General features: G+C 40.6%; 2 protein-coding genes across 2 annotated transcripts in view; both read right to left on the reverse strand.

Annotated features, from left to right (window-relative positions):
- Positions 1–1,800: 1,800 nt before the first annotated feature.
- Positions 1,801–10,037, reverse strand: pdcd4b (programmed cell death 4b). The gene is made up of 12 exons (XM_070915401.1): positions 9,994–10,037; positions 9,416–9,515; positions 8,737–9,054; positions 6,518–6,612; positions 6,236–6,349; positions 5,882–6,103; positions 4,279–4,376; positions 3,870–3,984; positions 3,348–3,455; positions 2,904–3,014; positions 2,643–2,782; positions 1,801–2,532 (listed from the first exon to the last, which is right to left on the reverse strand). Exons 2-12 carry the CDS (start codon positions 9,456–9,458, stop codon positions 2,472–2,474), a joined length of 1,425 nt encoding a protein of 474 aa, XP_070771502.1. The 5' UTR covers positions 9,459–9,515; positions 9,994–10,037; the 3' UTR covers positions 1,801–2,471.
- Positions 10,038–11,541: 1,504 nt separating this feature from the next.
- Positions 11,542–17,340, reverse strand: part of rbm20 (RNA binding motif protein 20) — a 44,389-nt gene continuing 38,590 nt past the window's right edge. Inside the window, exons 10-15 of the mRNA XM_070925837.1 lie at positions 16,623–17,340; positions 16,449–16,535; positions 15,786–16,356; positions 14,831–14,896; positions 13,843–13,964; positions 11,542–11,858 (exon numbers count right to left, since the gene is read on the reverse strand). Of these exons, the coding sequence (XP_070781938.1) occupies positions 11,790–11,858; positions 13,843–13,964; positions 14,831–14,896; positions 15,786–16,356; positions 16,449–16,535; positions 16,623–17,340 (1,633 nt within the window). The 3' untranslated portion in view covers positions 11,542–11,789. The remainder of the gene's footprint in view (positions 11,859–13,842; positions 13,965–14,830; positions 14,897–15,785; positions 16,357–16,448; positions 16,536–16,622) is intronic.

A 17,340-nucleotide genomic window follows, 5' to 3' on the forward strand; every position in this document is an offset into this window, starting at 1 on the left:
TACAAACCAAATTTAAAATTGTATCTCACTATCTTCTGTATTACTAAACGTACAATGTACATGTTAATATGCTAAAGTTCAAACTAAGCTTGTGCCACAACCTTGCCTGAATGCAATCTCTCTCACATTTGCTACTGTCTTGTAACGGAGTCATGAGCCAGGTCACCATTCATTATCAACTGAGAAAGACTCAGCAACATTAGCAGCTATCTTGACGAGCCCATAGTGTCAACATTTTTAAATATTTCTGTTCTTGGGCAGACCTGCTTGCATATATTAATTACACTGCCCCTGTAATACTTTGGTTTCATGAATCTATGTCAGATAAAATATGTGAAATGTAATAAACTAATCTGTTTACCTTTCAGCAGGCACCCAGAAGACACAATGCCAGAAGTCAAGTCAATTTTCAGAGAAGTTCTGCCTAAACAAGGTTTGTACCACAGCCGTTAGGTATTTGGACAGCAGTAGTTACAAACAAAAGACTGTTTGTGGAGCGCAGTACAACATGTGAACTGTTTAGAAATTTGCAAAAGCTTGCAAAATTAGTCAGTGGGTGCTCTGTGCTGTGTCCTCCCTCTTTACAGTCTCTTTTACAGCTCAACCATTTACATTGTTGCAGTACAAACAGTTGTATGATTTAGGTCTGTACCATAGCTGGATAACAATGTATGTCTGGTGTAATGCTTTCTAATGTGTACAAGCTGTTCAAGGACTGAGCACCAGATGTGTAAAATGTCCAGATGTTTCATGCAGTGATAGTCATTGTTAAAAACTGACCATCGGCGTAGCAGAAATTGAAAGCATAGTTGTATAATGACTCACAACCTACAGATATAACAAGCCTACCAATGTAACATTGGGCCCCCTTTAAAATCCTGTGGGTTGCAGGCTACTACAATGACACAACTCAAACTGCAGACCTGCTTGACAGTGATGCTCTCACAACTGCAGAACTTTATTTAAAAGTTTAATTGTAGGTGGGACATTTCTCACTGCTAATGTTCCAGAGGTTACCTTTTCATTAGCTTTGCATTTAAGCCAAGATTAGTTAATGAAATGTGAGAATTTATGTTGGAGTTGAGTGACTTCTTGTTCTTGTTTATTTGTTTTCTGTTTTGGCAACATCCACAGGACAACTTTCCATGGAAGATGTTCCTACCATGGTTCTGTGTAAGCCAAAGCTGCTCCCACTCAAATCAGTCACCTTAGAGAAACTGGAGAAGATGCAGATGGAGGCTCAAGAGGCCGTCAAACAGCAGGAGCTGGCAATGAAGGAGCAGTTGCAATAGACAGCCAATGGAGGATTCATAACAGCAGGAATACTCAAAAAATCCCTTTAGATGGATGGCAAAAACCCAGAATTTTCAAGCACTGGTAGAACAAGCATTTGTATTGACAGTGAAGTGCAATGTCAAGATCTTACTGACGTTTAGCTTCATAGAGCAGAGAAGATAAGGAGGTGGTAGGAGAGTAGTCACCTGAGCTTAACCACTGTTCATCTCAAAAATCTTGCCATTAACTAGTCATTGACGAATAATCTACTGCATGTCATTAGTAAGGATTACATCTGTTGCTTGGCAGTTTTTCCAGAGTGGTTACCTACATAGATCTGTGTACTTCTTCGGGCTTGCTATTTGTATTATTGCATCTGTAATTTGATTTGCACAAAAGAAAATGTCAGTTAATGGCTTCCTGATTTAGTGAATGTAAGGCAGCGTGATTAATGGGTCAGTTAAGTTGCAACATGTAGTTGGGATTGTGTGTTACTATTGTGACATTCACAAAAACAGTCATGGATTATTTAATAGTGATTTAATGAACAAACAAGGAGCAATACGTGGTACAGTTCACACACCAGTATTCCCCAGATATAAAAATAAACACTCTAAACACCATTTTATGAAGTTACCCGACTGGTATTTGTTTTTGCACTGTACTCATCTTAATACCTTCAATAATGACTCTTTGTGTAATTTAAAGGGTAAAAAGAAAAAACAAAAGTCAAGCACAGCATAGAAACAGCAGCTAGTTAAGGAGCGAGTATTGCATTTAACCAACATGCTCCCCTTTATTTATTTTGTTATACCCTTTTATAAAGCTCTTGACACAAACCAGTCATCTCTGTACAAACACTGTTTTCTAGAAAACACAAAAGGAGTGGCAGTGAAATCAAGAAAATACTGTACAAAACAACATGGAATGACTGACACTGAGAGGTGTGGCACTTTTCAGGGTTAGCTTATGCAAATGTTTATATTGAAACACTTTGGAGAAAGTGATCTACTTCAGTTTCAATCAAAAGTGCAATTGTTTTGTTTTGTTTTTTACCCCACCTCAATTTCAGAAATGTACATTCTTTTGACTGTTAGAAGGGAAAAAATTGTACCCTGCTATTTTGAAAAATATGCAAGTAAAAAAGTAGCTTTATCCTCTTCTTTTCAGGAAATCTGGCACATAAAAAGGGCTCCTCAGTAGCTTTCCAGTTTGACAATCCCACCATCTCCCTCACTGACAAATCTCTTCCGGCCCCTGACAAAGAGACAGACCACATTAACAAACAGTAATAATGAACAGAAACAGAAACACATCTCCCCTCAGAGATGAGTGTAAGGTGCGTGTCTGAGAAAAGCAGCACTTACCGACAGGGACAAAGATCTCTTAATTTTACATCAATGATTCCCATACTGAAGCTCTTATCAACAAACTGCTCCAGGATGAAGTACGCACGAGGGACGTCAATGTTGATTTCAGCAATGTCCATATAAACTCTTTCATAGCCCTTTGAAGGAAAAACACACTGTAGATTAAACAGCATCTTATAAGGCCAGCAAACAAATGAGCTGGTGCTTGGTGAAATAATTATGTGCAGTGCATAATTCAAACACCAGGTGGCACCTTACCCTTCTCATTTGGTCCACAGTGATGACGGAGGAGGCAGAGAGCGACTTCAGTAGCTGCAGAACCATTTTGAATGTTTTCTCTCCTTTGGACTCCAACACCATCACTATTGCCTGGGGGACAAAGCAAAAACATTCAGCCGTCTATTAATAAAAACCTTTGCAACTATCTACTAGAGGCACTTACTGCAGTGCAAAACACGCAGTTATTTTATCTACATATTTTAGTTAAGACCAAGAGGTGTTTACACTCCTCAATGGGAGTTAAAAATAAAAACTTAAAACCAAGATAAAATGTTTCAAATGATGATGAATTAGCCTGCCATCTACACACACAATACTGTTCAGGTATAGAATAAACATTTCTCTCGTTCCCCCTCCGACACACCTGCTTTTGTGATGACTTAAGGAAAGACTGGGCTGTTCAAACTGAAGCAAAGCGTTTACCTCATAGACAAACTCGTGGTGGAAATGGGGAACCTCCAGATCTCTCAGGCATCTCTCAGCCTCCTTGCAGTCTCCAGACAGGATGTACTCCTTCAGCAGCAGGTTCACCTGACAGGACAAAGAGTAGGAAATGACAATTATTAACCCGTTATTAATAACCGTTCAGAACTGTTTTCCTGTGCTTGATAAAAGTTGGAGCAGTGTTTGCACAGAAATTACTTATTCAGTTAAGAGTTTTGTTAAAATAAATCATGAAAATGTCACTTTTCACCTGCATACTATGTTTATTTTCCCATCCACCAAAATGTCTTCCTTTTCTATGTTGCCTGCTTCATGGAGGTGAATTTACTAAATTAGATAAAGCTTTATAACAATTCAGAAAAGAAATACTACTAAAGTTTGGTTGGTAAAGGTGAAATGAAAAACAAAAAAAAATTAATAAATACACAGAAGATACTAAACTATTGTTCACAAAGAACAGGTCTGCTGCTGGAGTCCTCAAGTCTGCTTTGTGTAATTTACCTCTTTGATGAGCTGCGTGACAGGTCTCTGGCCCCCGCCTGCCCCCCACTGGTTGTCTACGCGTAGGCCACCCCTACTCATCTTCAGCAGCACTGTCGCCCTGTCTAGTGCCGCCCTGAAGATAAAAAACAAAACAGCCAAGGTTTGTGGGGCGAAGTTGTCACACTGCAAAACTATCATTCATAACTGCCCTGTCTCCCCTACCTGCAAGTGATCACACTGCTTCTCCTCTAATAATAAAACATCTTGTGTTGCACATAATTGTTCCACCTGTTTTTTTGGATGCTATATTTAATGATATACACAGGATTATGGACTGAATACCCTCTTATCAGTCACTTGACAAATTCTTTTTTTCATGATAATAGCATAATACAGGAAACGAAAATCACAGCCGTCAATCAGATACCTTGTGTATTCACAGTCAACTCTGCCTTTGTAGCCCTCGATGTAGCTCTTGGACAATATTTGGTCGCTAACAGCGCGTGCGATGAATTGGCCCACCAACTGGAAAATAGACACAAAAGAGAGGAAAATGTAAATAAACCAAAATAAATTGAATAGCATCATATTGAACATAGCACAGTTTGATAGACCCGTTATTCTGTCTATGCATCATAAAGCAGGTCCAGTTGTTTGAGGTAAGGAAGCCAAAAAGGTTACAGATGTTGACTGTAGACAGTCCAGGGCCTCGTGTTCACGAATGACTGACTGAATCTGGGAATTTATTTGTATTTTCGAGAGAAAACAGGCCAAAGTCATATTTAAAAATTAATAATAAAGAGTTTTTTTTATTCCATTACTTCAATAATGTTCAGTTATATGAGAATACATATACACTATTAATCTAATCCACTCCTTTTAAGTTTAAGTGAAACAAACGAAACATTTGCTATAAAAAAAATACATAAAGTGAACTAGCAAAGACCTGCAACAATGCTGTTAAACACTGCTAGGTCACAATTACATTTTCTTTTTCACTTTGAAGAACTGGAGGCCCGACACAAACACTGACATTACAGATGACTGACAGTGGCCTCAGTGTGTGTGTGTGTGTGTGTGTGTGTGTTTGTTTACAGTAGTGTGAGCACATGATTTAGGGAAACGAAAGAGCTGGCTTTGCTCTTCTGGCCTCCACAAAGCCTACGCTCATCACTGATCATTGTTCCTGTTCAGACGAGAGGCAGCTCCGTCTCATCTGACCCATGGCTGTGGCTAGACTGGCAGGCACATGAGGAGAAAGACAGCAGTGTGTGTGTGTGTGTGTGTGTGTGTGTGTGAGAAGCTGACAAAGAGAGGGTGAAAGGGGTAGAGGGAAGGAGGTGGAGGGCAGGGCGGAGTCATTACACCCCTTTAAACCCACATAGAGCTGTGAGAGTGGGACAGAAATTACTAGTGAGCCCAAATGAGACAGTGAAAGGAGGGGGGTGGGGGGTGGAAGGGGGGTGACCAATAACCCTTTGAGCGTTCTTCGCTGAGCTTGCATTTTGCAAGCGCAGACAGACAATGGCCAGAGATCTCATGTCTGTGCAGGCTGAAAAGGAAAGAGCTCAAATACCCACACCACACACAAGCTATCTCTCATACATCGAACGACAGTGTTGTTCCCGTGCTCCACCACAGACTGTGTAACAACTCAAACAGAACACACACACAAGGCCGATGAGTCTTGTGTGTTTAACGTTAAAATATCCTAAAACATAAATGAGAAAAAGAAATGTATGACGTGGATTCACTGTTGCTCCAGGGGCTTGCTTTATTGTTTGCATTAAATATGGAAATGTGTCTACCAGTGCAACTGACCCTTATCCTCTCACAAACCTGAGTGGTAGTCAATTCATTCAGTATCACAGTGGATTTTTAAGTATATACTCATCCTGAATTCACTACAATTTATCTATTTGAATTTGGTAATTTTAGGATTTTTATGCAGCACTATAACTCACACACACACATTCAATAAGTTGCTACTTGAGCTACAGGTGTCCACACACATATCTCAGGAGACTCACCTGCGGGGCTCCTGGTGTGTCCAGGACCAGATCGGGCAGCTCTCGGAGCAGTTTGTCGAAGGAGTTTTCCATGTCGCTGTGGGACAGAACAGGTCCACACAGGTCAGCCAGCAGCCTGGAGGTGAGCTCTCGGTGGCTGGCTTTGGCCTCCAGGGCCAGCGACACAGCCAGCGAGGGCACCTCGCTCCGCATGGGTCCCAGGTTCAGTCCTGCAAGCAGCTCCTGGATGTGGAGAGAAATGTTAACTTGGCACTGGCTTTATGATTGTTTTCCGGTCTTGTTATTTTTAGCGCTCTTTGCAAAGCACGTGTTCGATGTAGCTTCTGTTGCGCAAGTTGTTTCCTGCACACTTACCGCTACTTCATTTGTGTCTCCATGTTCAAAATACTCCTGCACGATGGGGGTGACTGTCTTCTCAAAGTTCCCCTCATCCAGCGGGGGAACCACAGTCTCATACACACAGTTTTCCTGTTGAAACAGTCACATTTACAGTTTTTGGTATTTATATGACAGGTTAATAAGACATCTTTGTTATTTTATCCACCGTACAGACAAATAGTAGGAAAATAAAGTACAGCAATATTCCAAACACTCCATGTACAATGAACATTACAATATCAACACCACAGTCAGTACCTGAGCTTCGTCATAGTTGGGGTCTTTCTCATCTACCTCCTCCTGTTCATAAACTTCACCAGATCGGCCCCATACACCTTTCCCTCCAGCCCCACCTGCAGACAAAGGTCAGTGACAATGTCAGACACGCTATCTGACAACTTCACCATCGCTCATGTTAAGAAAACATGCAAGCCATTTTCAAAAGATTTAGTGGCACACATATCTTGGTTACCGGAAACATGAGAGCAGCTTTTACTTCTATCGAATAGTTACTATGGAAAGAAAGTTAAGTAGCCACTTTTGAGCGCATTAGGGTCTCTTAACATGATGTCCCTGAAATATAACCCCTGAAAAACACCTTCAAACCCATTTCAAAGCAGATATAATAAGAAGGTGGGGTGGTGAGGGTTACAGAGCGTGGTGTCATGTATATAATGTTGAGACACAGAAACAGAAAGGTAATGCTGATCTATATCAGGTAACATTAGTCTTAAATCTTATAAGCAATTTAAGGTCAAACATTCACTTTAAAATGGGACTACTTCCAGACAAATCCCAGATCATTTTTCAGAAGTTGCTCATTGAGAGCCTGACCTGCCCCCTGCTATGAGAGGGTCAACCAGTTATTTTATTGTCCTGAGCCTCAAACAACATCTGAGACATGCAGATTGTTTTCAAATATGCGTGATATTTCCATTAAATGCCTCGTAATGTCAAGCCTCACTGATTCATGCAGCTACAGTTTTAACGTCAAGAGGGAAATAACAGTCAAGAAAAGTGAGAGGCATGTTGACAAAAGGTAAACCAGTAGGCCTTTAACTTTACATTCAGAGTGCAGGCAGGTGCTCAGTGTTTTACTCGGAACCACACAATAGATTTTAACCGGTGATACTCAATTTACTGTGTGATCTCTGTAGCCGAAAAAACCCTAACCCTTATCTCACACAGCACATCTCTCAGCTGTAGTTAGTCTTCAGGAAGGTCTTGTCCAGTGGTACAAAAAAAAGTACAGCTGTTATAATATTACTAATATTATATGGATCATTACCTGATTTGTACCAAGGACCAAACATACTAAGAGGTATAATCCCTCTATCTGAGGAGGTGACGCCTTAATATGTATTACACAAACAAACATCTGCTGGGTCTGAGGTCAGCACTAACAGATTGCAGACAGTTTAAGAAGCCCAATACAAAGCAGCTTGTGTGACATGCTTTGAAACCTGCGTTAGCCCCACTCTGTATGTAGCATATGACTTGCCACTATATTTAGCTCACATTGGTTGTGCGAACCTGTCCCACTTTAGCGTTAAAACATTGCGCACGCTAGTTTGCTCTGGGCAGACATTCAGCACATCCGCAGCATTTGTCTTTCAAAACTGCAATGCATGAACTTTTAATGCAGGAGAGCTCAAATAACAGGGCTCTACCGGCATGGCTGTTCTGTTACACAACCAGAAAAACAGACAGACGCTGTGCCAAGAGAAACTGCACTTGCTCCACTGCCCATGGGAAGAGAAAAGTGACTGACTGCTTATACTGCAGTCTGCTGGGACATATATGTAGACATTGAATGCTTGCATCACTGAATGAGGACCCACAGTGAGAGACAGCTGCACTATCAGAAGATGTTGGCACTTGCTAAATACTGATCTACTTGTACGTTTGTAATGTGCCAGTGTTACTTACTAAAATACAGTTAGGGGCGAGGAGAAGGCAAGTCAGAGGAGCCCTTTTTGATTTGATTTATAAATTGGGCACTCTTGGCAGTTCAAAAGGTGCCACCTATGCATCGATAGAATACCACAGTACTAGTACACAAATGTTGCCAAGAGTATTAATGAACCTCTAATGGACATTTCCAGAAATGCTTGGCTGGGCAGATGGCAAGAAAAGAAAAGAGTACTTTAAAATGGGTGTGACCTGCTCTAGATCACCGAGCCATTTGTGCATATCAATTGGTTTATGGCTCCTAGACAGAACCCCCCCCAGGTGACGACAACAGTAGGTCACACAGTGATGAAGGCTTTCCCTTTGTAGCACTGGGCACTGAAACACCAGTGGGTCTTTGATCAACTTTTACTCGCCTGTGGTAACTACCAGCAAAAGGTTATGTTTTGAGAAACCGATTTGATCACATTTGATCTCTTTGATATCACAGTGTTACATGATAACATAACATTGACATCATACTGTCATATCTAAATAAACTGGACTGACAGATTCATTCCTCTTACCTTTCTTTGGCAGACCTCTGCCCTTGCCCAGTCGGGATTTTCTGTCCAGCAGCTTGCTCTTGGGGCTGGTGGGTGCCACTGAGGTTCCCTTCACCACATCCCCGTTATCACTGAGAGAGTCCCCCCTGCCGGAGTCCCTGGAGGAGTTCTTTCTCAGCCTCCGCTTGGCCTTCGCCTTGAGGCGTGCTTCATGGATGCTGTTGCTAGACGAGGACAGCCAGTTGCCGTTGATCTCATTGTTTATTTGTTTGTTGACAATGACTGATCTTCCATTGTCTTCGTCTCCAGATACAAAGGAGTCACTCAGGTCCTCTGCCTCTGTTGGTTTACAAGGAAAATGGGGAAGAGTTTATGTTTAAGTTGACAAACTATGAGTAAGTAGCCTTTCTGTGCAAAACAGATCAGGGAAACATACATACATTGTCTTTGTACAAATACAATAAACTCAGGAAACATTGCTTTAGGTCAGACTGAATTATACTATAATTTCTATCTGCAGTCACACACCAAGTGGAGGACGAGCGGCAGAATGAAAACAATGCCAAATTCAACATCACTAAACCTGCAGGCAGTGCAAGAAAATACGCAATCAAACCACTTCCGCATGAAAAAGTCCCTGCTCCCCACATCAGACACAGCTGATGGAGCATTTAAATCGTTGTGACTGGCTCACACTTACCAACGGGGTTTGCGTTCAGCCAGGCCTCGCAGTCAGTTGCCATGTTTTACAGAGATTTTGCAACAGAACAGCGAGCAAAAAAATTATTTCAAATGATGACCTGCAATGTTGAAGAGAAAACAGAAATGTTTAATGCAGACGCGCGTTAATAACATGCCCAGACATGCTGCTACGCAACAGCCTCCCCTCCCCCCCTTCATTCAAAGTCACACTGTTGATAAACAATGGCTAACGTTGCGTTAGCTTGAATGTTCGCTGTCAAAGGAAAGAGCTGAGTCAAAGGACCAAACTCCAGAGTAGCTAACTGCACATATAAAACGACTACGAATATAAAATGACAAAAGCGAAATGTGCAGTTTACGGTTAGTTGACGTTAAGCCCTTCTTATACGTCGCTGACTCGCCGTTTATCTGTTGTGGAAGCCCAAGCGTCAATAAAAGATCAAATCTAACTGCAGTCCGTTAGCTCGGTGGACATCTTTTAGCTAGCTACATCGATAAAATCGTTAAAATCTTCACAACACTGACATGTAAAATGTGCATTTATATCTCCCTTGTTCTGTCGATTAAATAACTCACAGTAAAATCTCTGACCGTCTGCTGTGTCCAAGCTTCAAACTCTGACACAAACACTGTTGTTTTTGTTTTATCTACCCAGCAACGCAAGCACGTAGATCCGTATTTTCCTCATGCGATTGGCTGGAGGTATGTGGGTTTTTAAAACAAAGAACCAATGAAAATGCAACACGGGATTTTCTTCTCGCACGTTCTGTGGGGTCTGTGTAGTTAATCAAGTGCTGCCCCCTATCGGTGGTGCTGTAGAACAGCTCCTTCTTTTTGCTTGTTTATCACACCAGCTTCAACACTCTGGTTCATTAATGATGATGTTATTGATGATAATAATTGTTTGACCCTGTCTAAATAATCATAATTTATTATTTTGGCCAAAGCATGTTAACCATAGTGAACAGTTATATATGTTGAATATTATTACGTTGTGTAAACCTACTGTGTGAGTAAGCAGACTAAATGTGTGACAGTGAAAATTTTAATTAAAAGGACATTGATTCTGGATCAGATCAATGTTAAATATCCAAACAAGCTAAAATATCCAAACTGAGTTTAACGCTTCTATTTAGACCAACACGTTTAGTTGCGGCACCCAGATGTGTTTTTTGCCACAACACTTGGGGGAGCTCTTCAACAACACTAAAGTCCTACCATAAACTGGTGTAGAAAATGGATGGATGGATGGTGCACTGTACCCTGTCTGTTCATGACTGTATTACCATAATACCACATAGTGTACACAATATGGTAGACTCTGCACAAAGTTCATTTAAGAAAAGAAGCCTGTTGAAACAAGTTCAAAATGTTTATTCAAGTTTTTTTGCATTGAAAATCATATGAAAAGTTTGTCAAAGAAAACAACACTATCATTAATATCACAGGATCAGTATTCACAGTATACAAAAACAAATTCTGGCTTAATAATCCCTCTGAACAAATTACTGTAAGATTAAATATTGCATGTTTAACTCTGATAAATTAAACACATGGTCCAGTGTAAGGTCTTTAATAATTAAGGCATTACATATGTTTGCAAATGTGACTGGGATTGTTTTATGACTTAAATCCAACATAACACTTAAATAAACAAATAAATATCCTTTGCATAGTTGCATTATTATCAATCCAGATGATGTACATTTTTACCTGACAGACAGATATTGTGGTGCCCAAACTGGCAAAATGTGAAAGAAAAACAGCAAGAGCCTTTCAAGCCCCAGATATAAATAAAAATGTAAATGTTGTGTGCTGAGATATACATTGCACTCTGTTTAACAAATAGAACAAACCTGAGAATCTGCCTCAGTTTTTGAACTGAGTAAAAACATTCTTTGGCACATATTTCAAGTCATTTTGCAGCTGTAAATGTATCATTGTTTTTTTGATGAGTATAACTGATTTAAACTCTAACACAAGCTCATTCTCTAATAGCCTGTCTTCTCCGTAATTACACATTATGGCAAATAACAGAACAAACACATTTTATCACACAATCCAATAACACAGACTGTAAGAAAATTGATAAACCAAAAAATTGCAATTAAATATTGTAGCCTCACTATACATTACACTTCAGGTATGTACAAAAATAAGAGCATCTCTGGCTGTGATTGTCAGTGCCATTCAAGACATCCTAGCATCCCTCCCCTGAAAAATATCAAAACCAGTGCAAACGTCCACATACTCTAGCTCCCATGTGTCACATTATCCATGCTGTAGTTGTCCATAGCCTTGCACCAACAGCACACACTCATGAATCTTTCCTCTGCTGTTCGTTGCACAAGATGTGAGAGATCAAGCTGACATCACTGTGCAGCTGAGGGCTCAGCAAGAGAGCCCGACAGACTCTCCTCTGCCAGCTGGGACAGGTATTTCTGTGGACGAGCGGAAGAAAAGGAAAAAGCAAAATGTTTACAATCCAAAATATATCAGGACAAGAAAGCAGCATCTTGATTGTAGTCAAACAATCACCTGACCAGTTTTTCCCACCAGCAGCATGTAGGAGGTAACTGTATGATTTCACTAAAAAAGAAATATTTTAGGGCTTCTTAAAAATGTATAAAAATGTTCTTCAGTTGAGTTAGTGTTAGTCATAAAAACGGCAGTCACCAGTAGTCCAAATTAAAGGATTTTCCACAAATACAATTATGAAGTGACACATCATAATCTGTGAAATTAAGGTTTTATGTATCTGCATATAATATCAGCAATCAACCCGAAAATATCAGCATTAGTCCACAAAAAGCCATGTTGGAAAAACTGCATCCTTTTAGCTTGACTCAAATATCTGAGACCAGGAGTCTCGCTCAATCAAAACGTCTTTTTCTTCTTCTTCTTCTTCTTCTTCTTCTTCTTCTTCTTCTTCTTCTTCTTTGTTTTTGCTGATGCTGTGTTGGTTCAGACTGAAACTAAACACAACTGACAATATCCAAGCTAACAAATATCTGTAAATCAATATATACTGTACTGCTCTTAAAATGTTAAATTAAATTAACCAAAAATGTTGAATTTTGAAGTTAATGTAAACTATGTAGATGAGTAAGGAAAGTAAAACAGAAATCTCTGGTTAAAAAAAACACTAATCTAAAACTATTAAACACCAGAAGAAACACGCAGCGCTTTGACAGACAGCACAACTGTTAGAAGTTTTTTTCCTTTTGGAATGTAATCCATCAAATGTGAAGGAATCGCCGCTCCTCCGGCTCGCCTCAGCTGTGCTGCCAGGGACGAGAGAAATGCAAGACGGCTTGGTGCTGAATGGCCAATAATCAGAAACCTAATACAGTTGCGAGTTTACATACAAGTGTATGTTGGTGTGTGTGTGTGTGTGCTATGATGTGTCAGTATATATTGCAGTCAGATGTTTTCCCATCTGACTGCATTCGTGCGTTTTCATTTTTATTAATCTGTTGATTCTTTTTTCAATCATAATAATCAATTTAGTCAATAAAAACGTCAGAAAAACAAAATGGCTATCAAAAGTTCCCAGAGCCCGAGGTGACATTGTTTTGTCCAACAAACGGCACAAAGTACAAATGTCTTTGTACAATTTAAAGTAATATAAATCTTTAAATTTAAGAAACTGGAACCAGCAAGTTTTTGTCCGTCATAAAGGACTAAAACAGTTCATACATTAATCAAAATTAATATATATATAAATAATAATATTAATTTTCTGCTCATTATCGATTATTTAACTAATTGTTTTAGCACTATTGTGCATATTGCCAAATTACAATCTAGCAATAAAAGAGTTTAGATAAGAAATAAAAAATCAAACACAACCACAATACACATAGATGGAATAGTATGCTTAGTGCAAAAAAACTCGTACAGTTTATACGGTTCAGCACTGTATATTACTGACGGTCACACTAATTTGATCCTCATGTAAACTAACAGGTAGGTTAGTCCTGTTTAGAAAACACCATTTTAAACATTTAAAGTAAGATTGATCCCCAAAAGGCAAAGAAAATGAATATAACATGCATGAACGTATGAGTGTGAAGAGATCACTCACCAACCCGGCAACAGGTGGTGTCATCTCGTGAATTTTGCTACCAGACCACACTGACTGTTTGAATTTTTAATACTACATTTGCTGGTATAAACGGAGTGAAGGCAAATGCCCAGGCAGACAAGTTGTATATGTGCATACAGTACAAACACACACAAACACATTTACTGTCAGATATACCTCAGCCAGGGTTAGCATGCTGGTATAATTCACGGAAGAAAGAGAGCAATGTGTAATTCCAGGTTATCATCTTATTCCTTCTCATCATCATCATCATCATCATCATCATCATTGTCGTCGTCCCCTGAAGGGCGGGTGTGTCACCAGTGTGCAGTGTGTACCTGTAGGTTCCTGTAGTGTACAGTGCTGCGGCAGTGAGTGGTCTTTGCGGTCTCCTCACTGGTGTAGAACAGTCCGCAGAGTTTACAGTAGAAGCCGGTCTTTGGCACAATGAACTCCACTCCTGTTAGACAGCGAACACAACAATTAGATTTCAATACTAATGACAAGCTATTCAGGAAAAAAAGAAAGAAAGTGTGTTTATAAGAGAGATTTAAAAGTATATTGTATTATACCTTGATTATATGAAATTAGACAATAACAACAACACATTTCAGATAAATGTGACAATAAAAAATGAACAAAATGGCAACAACAACAACAACAACCAGATGACTCATCAGCGTTAAATTTGTCTCAGACGTGCAATCAATGGACACACACACACACACACACATTCCCAGGGCATCATACATCAGAAATAGCCACACTCTTGTGTCTGTACTGTGGTCTATTGTTGTTGCACTGCACCAGGGCTTATGTAAGTCTCCATGCAGCAGGCCTGACACAGGCCATGTGCTTGGCCGTGTCATTCTAGCCCTAATGATAATATAAATACTCGTCTCTCAGGGGTGCATTTCACAACCTGCTCACAGAAATAGGTCAGCAAGTGGCCAAGCAATTCCAGCCAATTAGAGTGCTAATGCAACAGGTTGTCAGTGCACTTATTAATGGTGTCCATGATAACACTTTATCTTTAGGGCTAAGACCAGAGGCTCAAGACTCCATGAACTTGTGTCCGTGACAAGGATTAAATATAGACCAGTTCAAGTGCTCTTGGACTGGGTTTAATCCAGCCAGAGAAGTCAGATACAGTTTTCATCGTTATTGCTTCTGCTGAATCTTTTTTTTACATAACCTGATGTTTGCTGACAACATGAGAACTATATGGACTATATTTGAGGCCCTCAATGATTTAATTTATTCTCAGAGTATTTTAAAACATTCAATCCATAGAATCGGAGAGACGATAACACTTGTTATGCTCACCCAAAGAGATGCTGTGCTCACTGATAGCTTTGTCTTGCTCGTGAGATGGCGAGGGGGCCTCAATCTCTGCAAAAGGTATATCAAATATGAGAAAGGCAGTTTAACCACAATGCATCGCCTTTTCCTCAACAATATAGACACTTTTAAAAGTTTTTTTAGGACATTACACAACAGATTTGCAGGAAATATCTGAAACTATTTCCTTAGGGTAGAAAAAAATACTAAGTTGTTTGCAACACTCATTCCTGCAAGCAATGTTTATATTCTGTAGTTGTAATAATTCCCACAGCCGAGTGTGTCAACTACAGACCATTTTGTTGTGTAACCCTTACCTTGTTTATGTTTGAGTTCAGAGTTTAAACTATGAGTGTAGCTAATGATTAACTTACAATTAATCATCACTTAAATTCAACAAAGGGTAAACCTTAATAAGTGAGAGAAGACAGAAAGAAATAACAATTTTACAAAGAAAAGCTGAGGATTTACATATAACGGATGTTATGTCTGCTGTAATCGTCCGTACTGGGGAGAGATTTCAATGAGAAGAGATGGGGGACAAAATCCACGGCCCTCGTTCTGAGTAGAGATACTTTCTAAAGTTCAGCTGAAGCTATTATGAGGCAGTTAATTAATCCCTCAGTCAATAACTCTCTTTCTTATTGTTCCTCCACCACAGCTCAACAAGGAATCACAACCGGGGAAAAGAACTTAACTGTGAAAAATATCCACTCTTTGTAACTCAGGCTGAACTTCAGAATGTTTAAATGCTTAATAGATTAGATTAGCAAATTAGTTTTTTGGACATTCTACTAATTGATTAATTATCCTACTGAGACAGACCTGAACAAATCTAAACCTATGACTTCGGATGCTTAATGTAACTGAACACTGATCTCATGTGGTTCGACAGCAGACATTTGACTTCTCTTTTGGAAAGTACCTTTTTTAAGACTGCCATCCTTGTGTTGAACCCCATTGTTGATTGTTTCTGAGGCCTGTCCTATTTCCAGGGTTTTGCTGTCCTCTGATACATGAATGTGATTTTCTTTTGGCTCTTCTGAAGGCCCGCTTTTGGTTAATTTATCCTCTAAACATGTCTCCTCCAGTGCAGCCTTGAACTCCTCACTGGGGAAGTCACTAAGATTAGTGATTGGTGGCTCAGGAGCCATTGGACTGAGTTGCTGGTCTTCAGGACTGGTAGCAGTTAAAACATTCCCTGGTTTCTCAGTCACAGATGTTTCTGCCTGGTCTCCAGCATCCTCACATAACCTTTCCTGGTTAGGCTTTTCGTTAGATGTCTCCTGTGCCTCCAAGGAGGAGGAGGGAGGTGGTAATACATGCTCCTCCACTGCTTCCTCCTCTGCAGACTCTTTGGGGCAGGACGCACACTTTTCCAGCTCCGGAAGATCTGGCTCAATAATGGAATCATCTTCTCCGCCCACTTCATCTACAGTGACCAGTTCCTCCATGTTCTTCGGATACCAACACTCTTCATCAGTGTCATCTCCACTTTCCCACTCCTTCGCCTTAGAGAAAGGATCAAGAAAACAGCTGTTAATACTCTACTCCAACTACAGGTGGGGTTAAATGTGTAATAAAGATCCACATGCCTACTTACAGTGTCTCCATCTTTATTACTTTCAGTAGCCTCTTTTGGCTTATTGCTTCGCAGAGGTGACACAGACTTCTCTTTTGACTGGCGATCCTGGGAAAAGAAATGACTTAGCAGCTAGAAGGATGTGCCACGTACAACAAGTATACAACAATAATGTACTTTACAAAAGTTACTCACAGTGTTTTCAGTAGCATTTTCTCTCTCGTGTTTTTCCACAGTGGTGTACCTCCGGCTTGTCCTTTTGCTCCTGCCCCTGTCTGGTGAACTCTGCCTCTTGTCTTCTAGTGTTCTGTGAAGTTGCTCATCAGTCATCTCAAACTCAGAATGCCTCGATCTACTGTGGTAGTCGCCACCATCCCTCCTCTTTGACTTTGTATCATGCCTTTGGTAAGGAGGCCTGGGCGGCTTGTCTGACTTGTACATTTGTTCCTTCATGTAGAAGTCGTCCTCCATGTTCCTGTAAGAGATGAAGGACACGCCTTGAGGGCTGCCTCGTGGGTGCCAGTCTCTGTTGCCCCTCATCCCTTCACCTCCTCCTCCTCCTCCTCCTCCTCCTCCTCGCTCATCTGCAGATCTCAAGCCGATATGATCCAAAGGTTTCTGGTAAGCCTTCCGACGGTCGGCTGTCCGTCCATTAGACCGATCCTCGTCAACGCTGCCCCCGTTCCTCCATGGATCATCCCTCTCCCTTTCGTCCTCACCCCTTCTTAAGTGTGATGACCAATCCCAAGAGCCTCGGCGGGGGCCCAGTCCATTGCTGCTTCTCTCTGGACCCCTGCATTGTGTCCCCTGGGGGCTGTGGGCTGAGCTGCATGATGTAAAACTGGGGCTGTGGGAATGAGGGCTCAGAGAGCGGCTGATAGGGCTGCGGGATCGTGCTCTTTCTGGCATGTAG

Source organism: Enoplosus armatus, chromosome 2 (assembly GCF_043641665.1).
Source record: "Enoplosus armatus isolate fEnoArm2 chromosome 2, fEnoArm2.hap1, whole genome shotgun sequence".
Lineage (NCBI taxonomy): Eukaryota > Metazoa > Chordata > Actinopteri > Centrarchiformes > Enoplosidae > Enoplosus > Enoplosus armatus.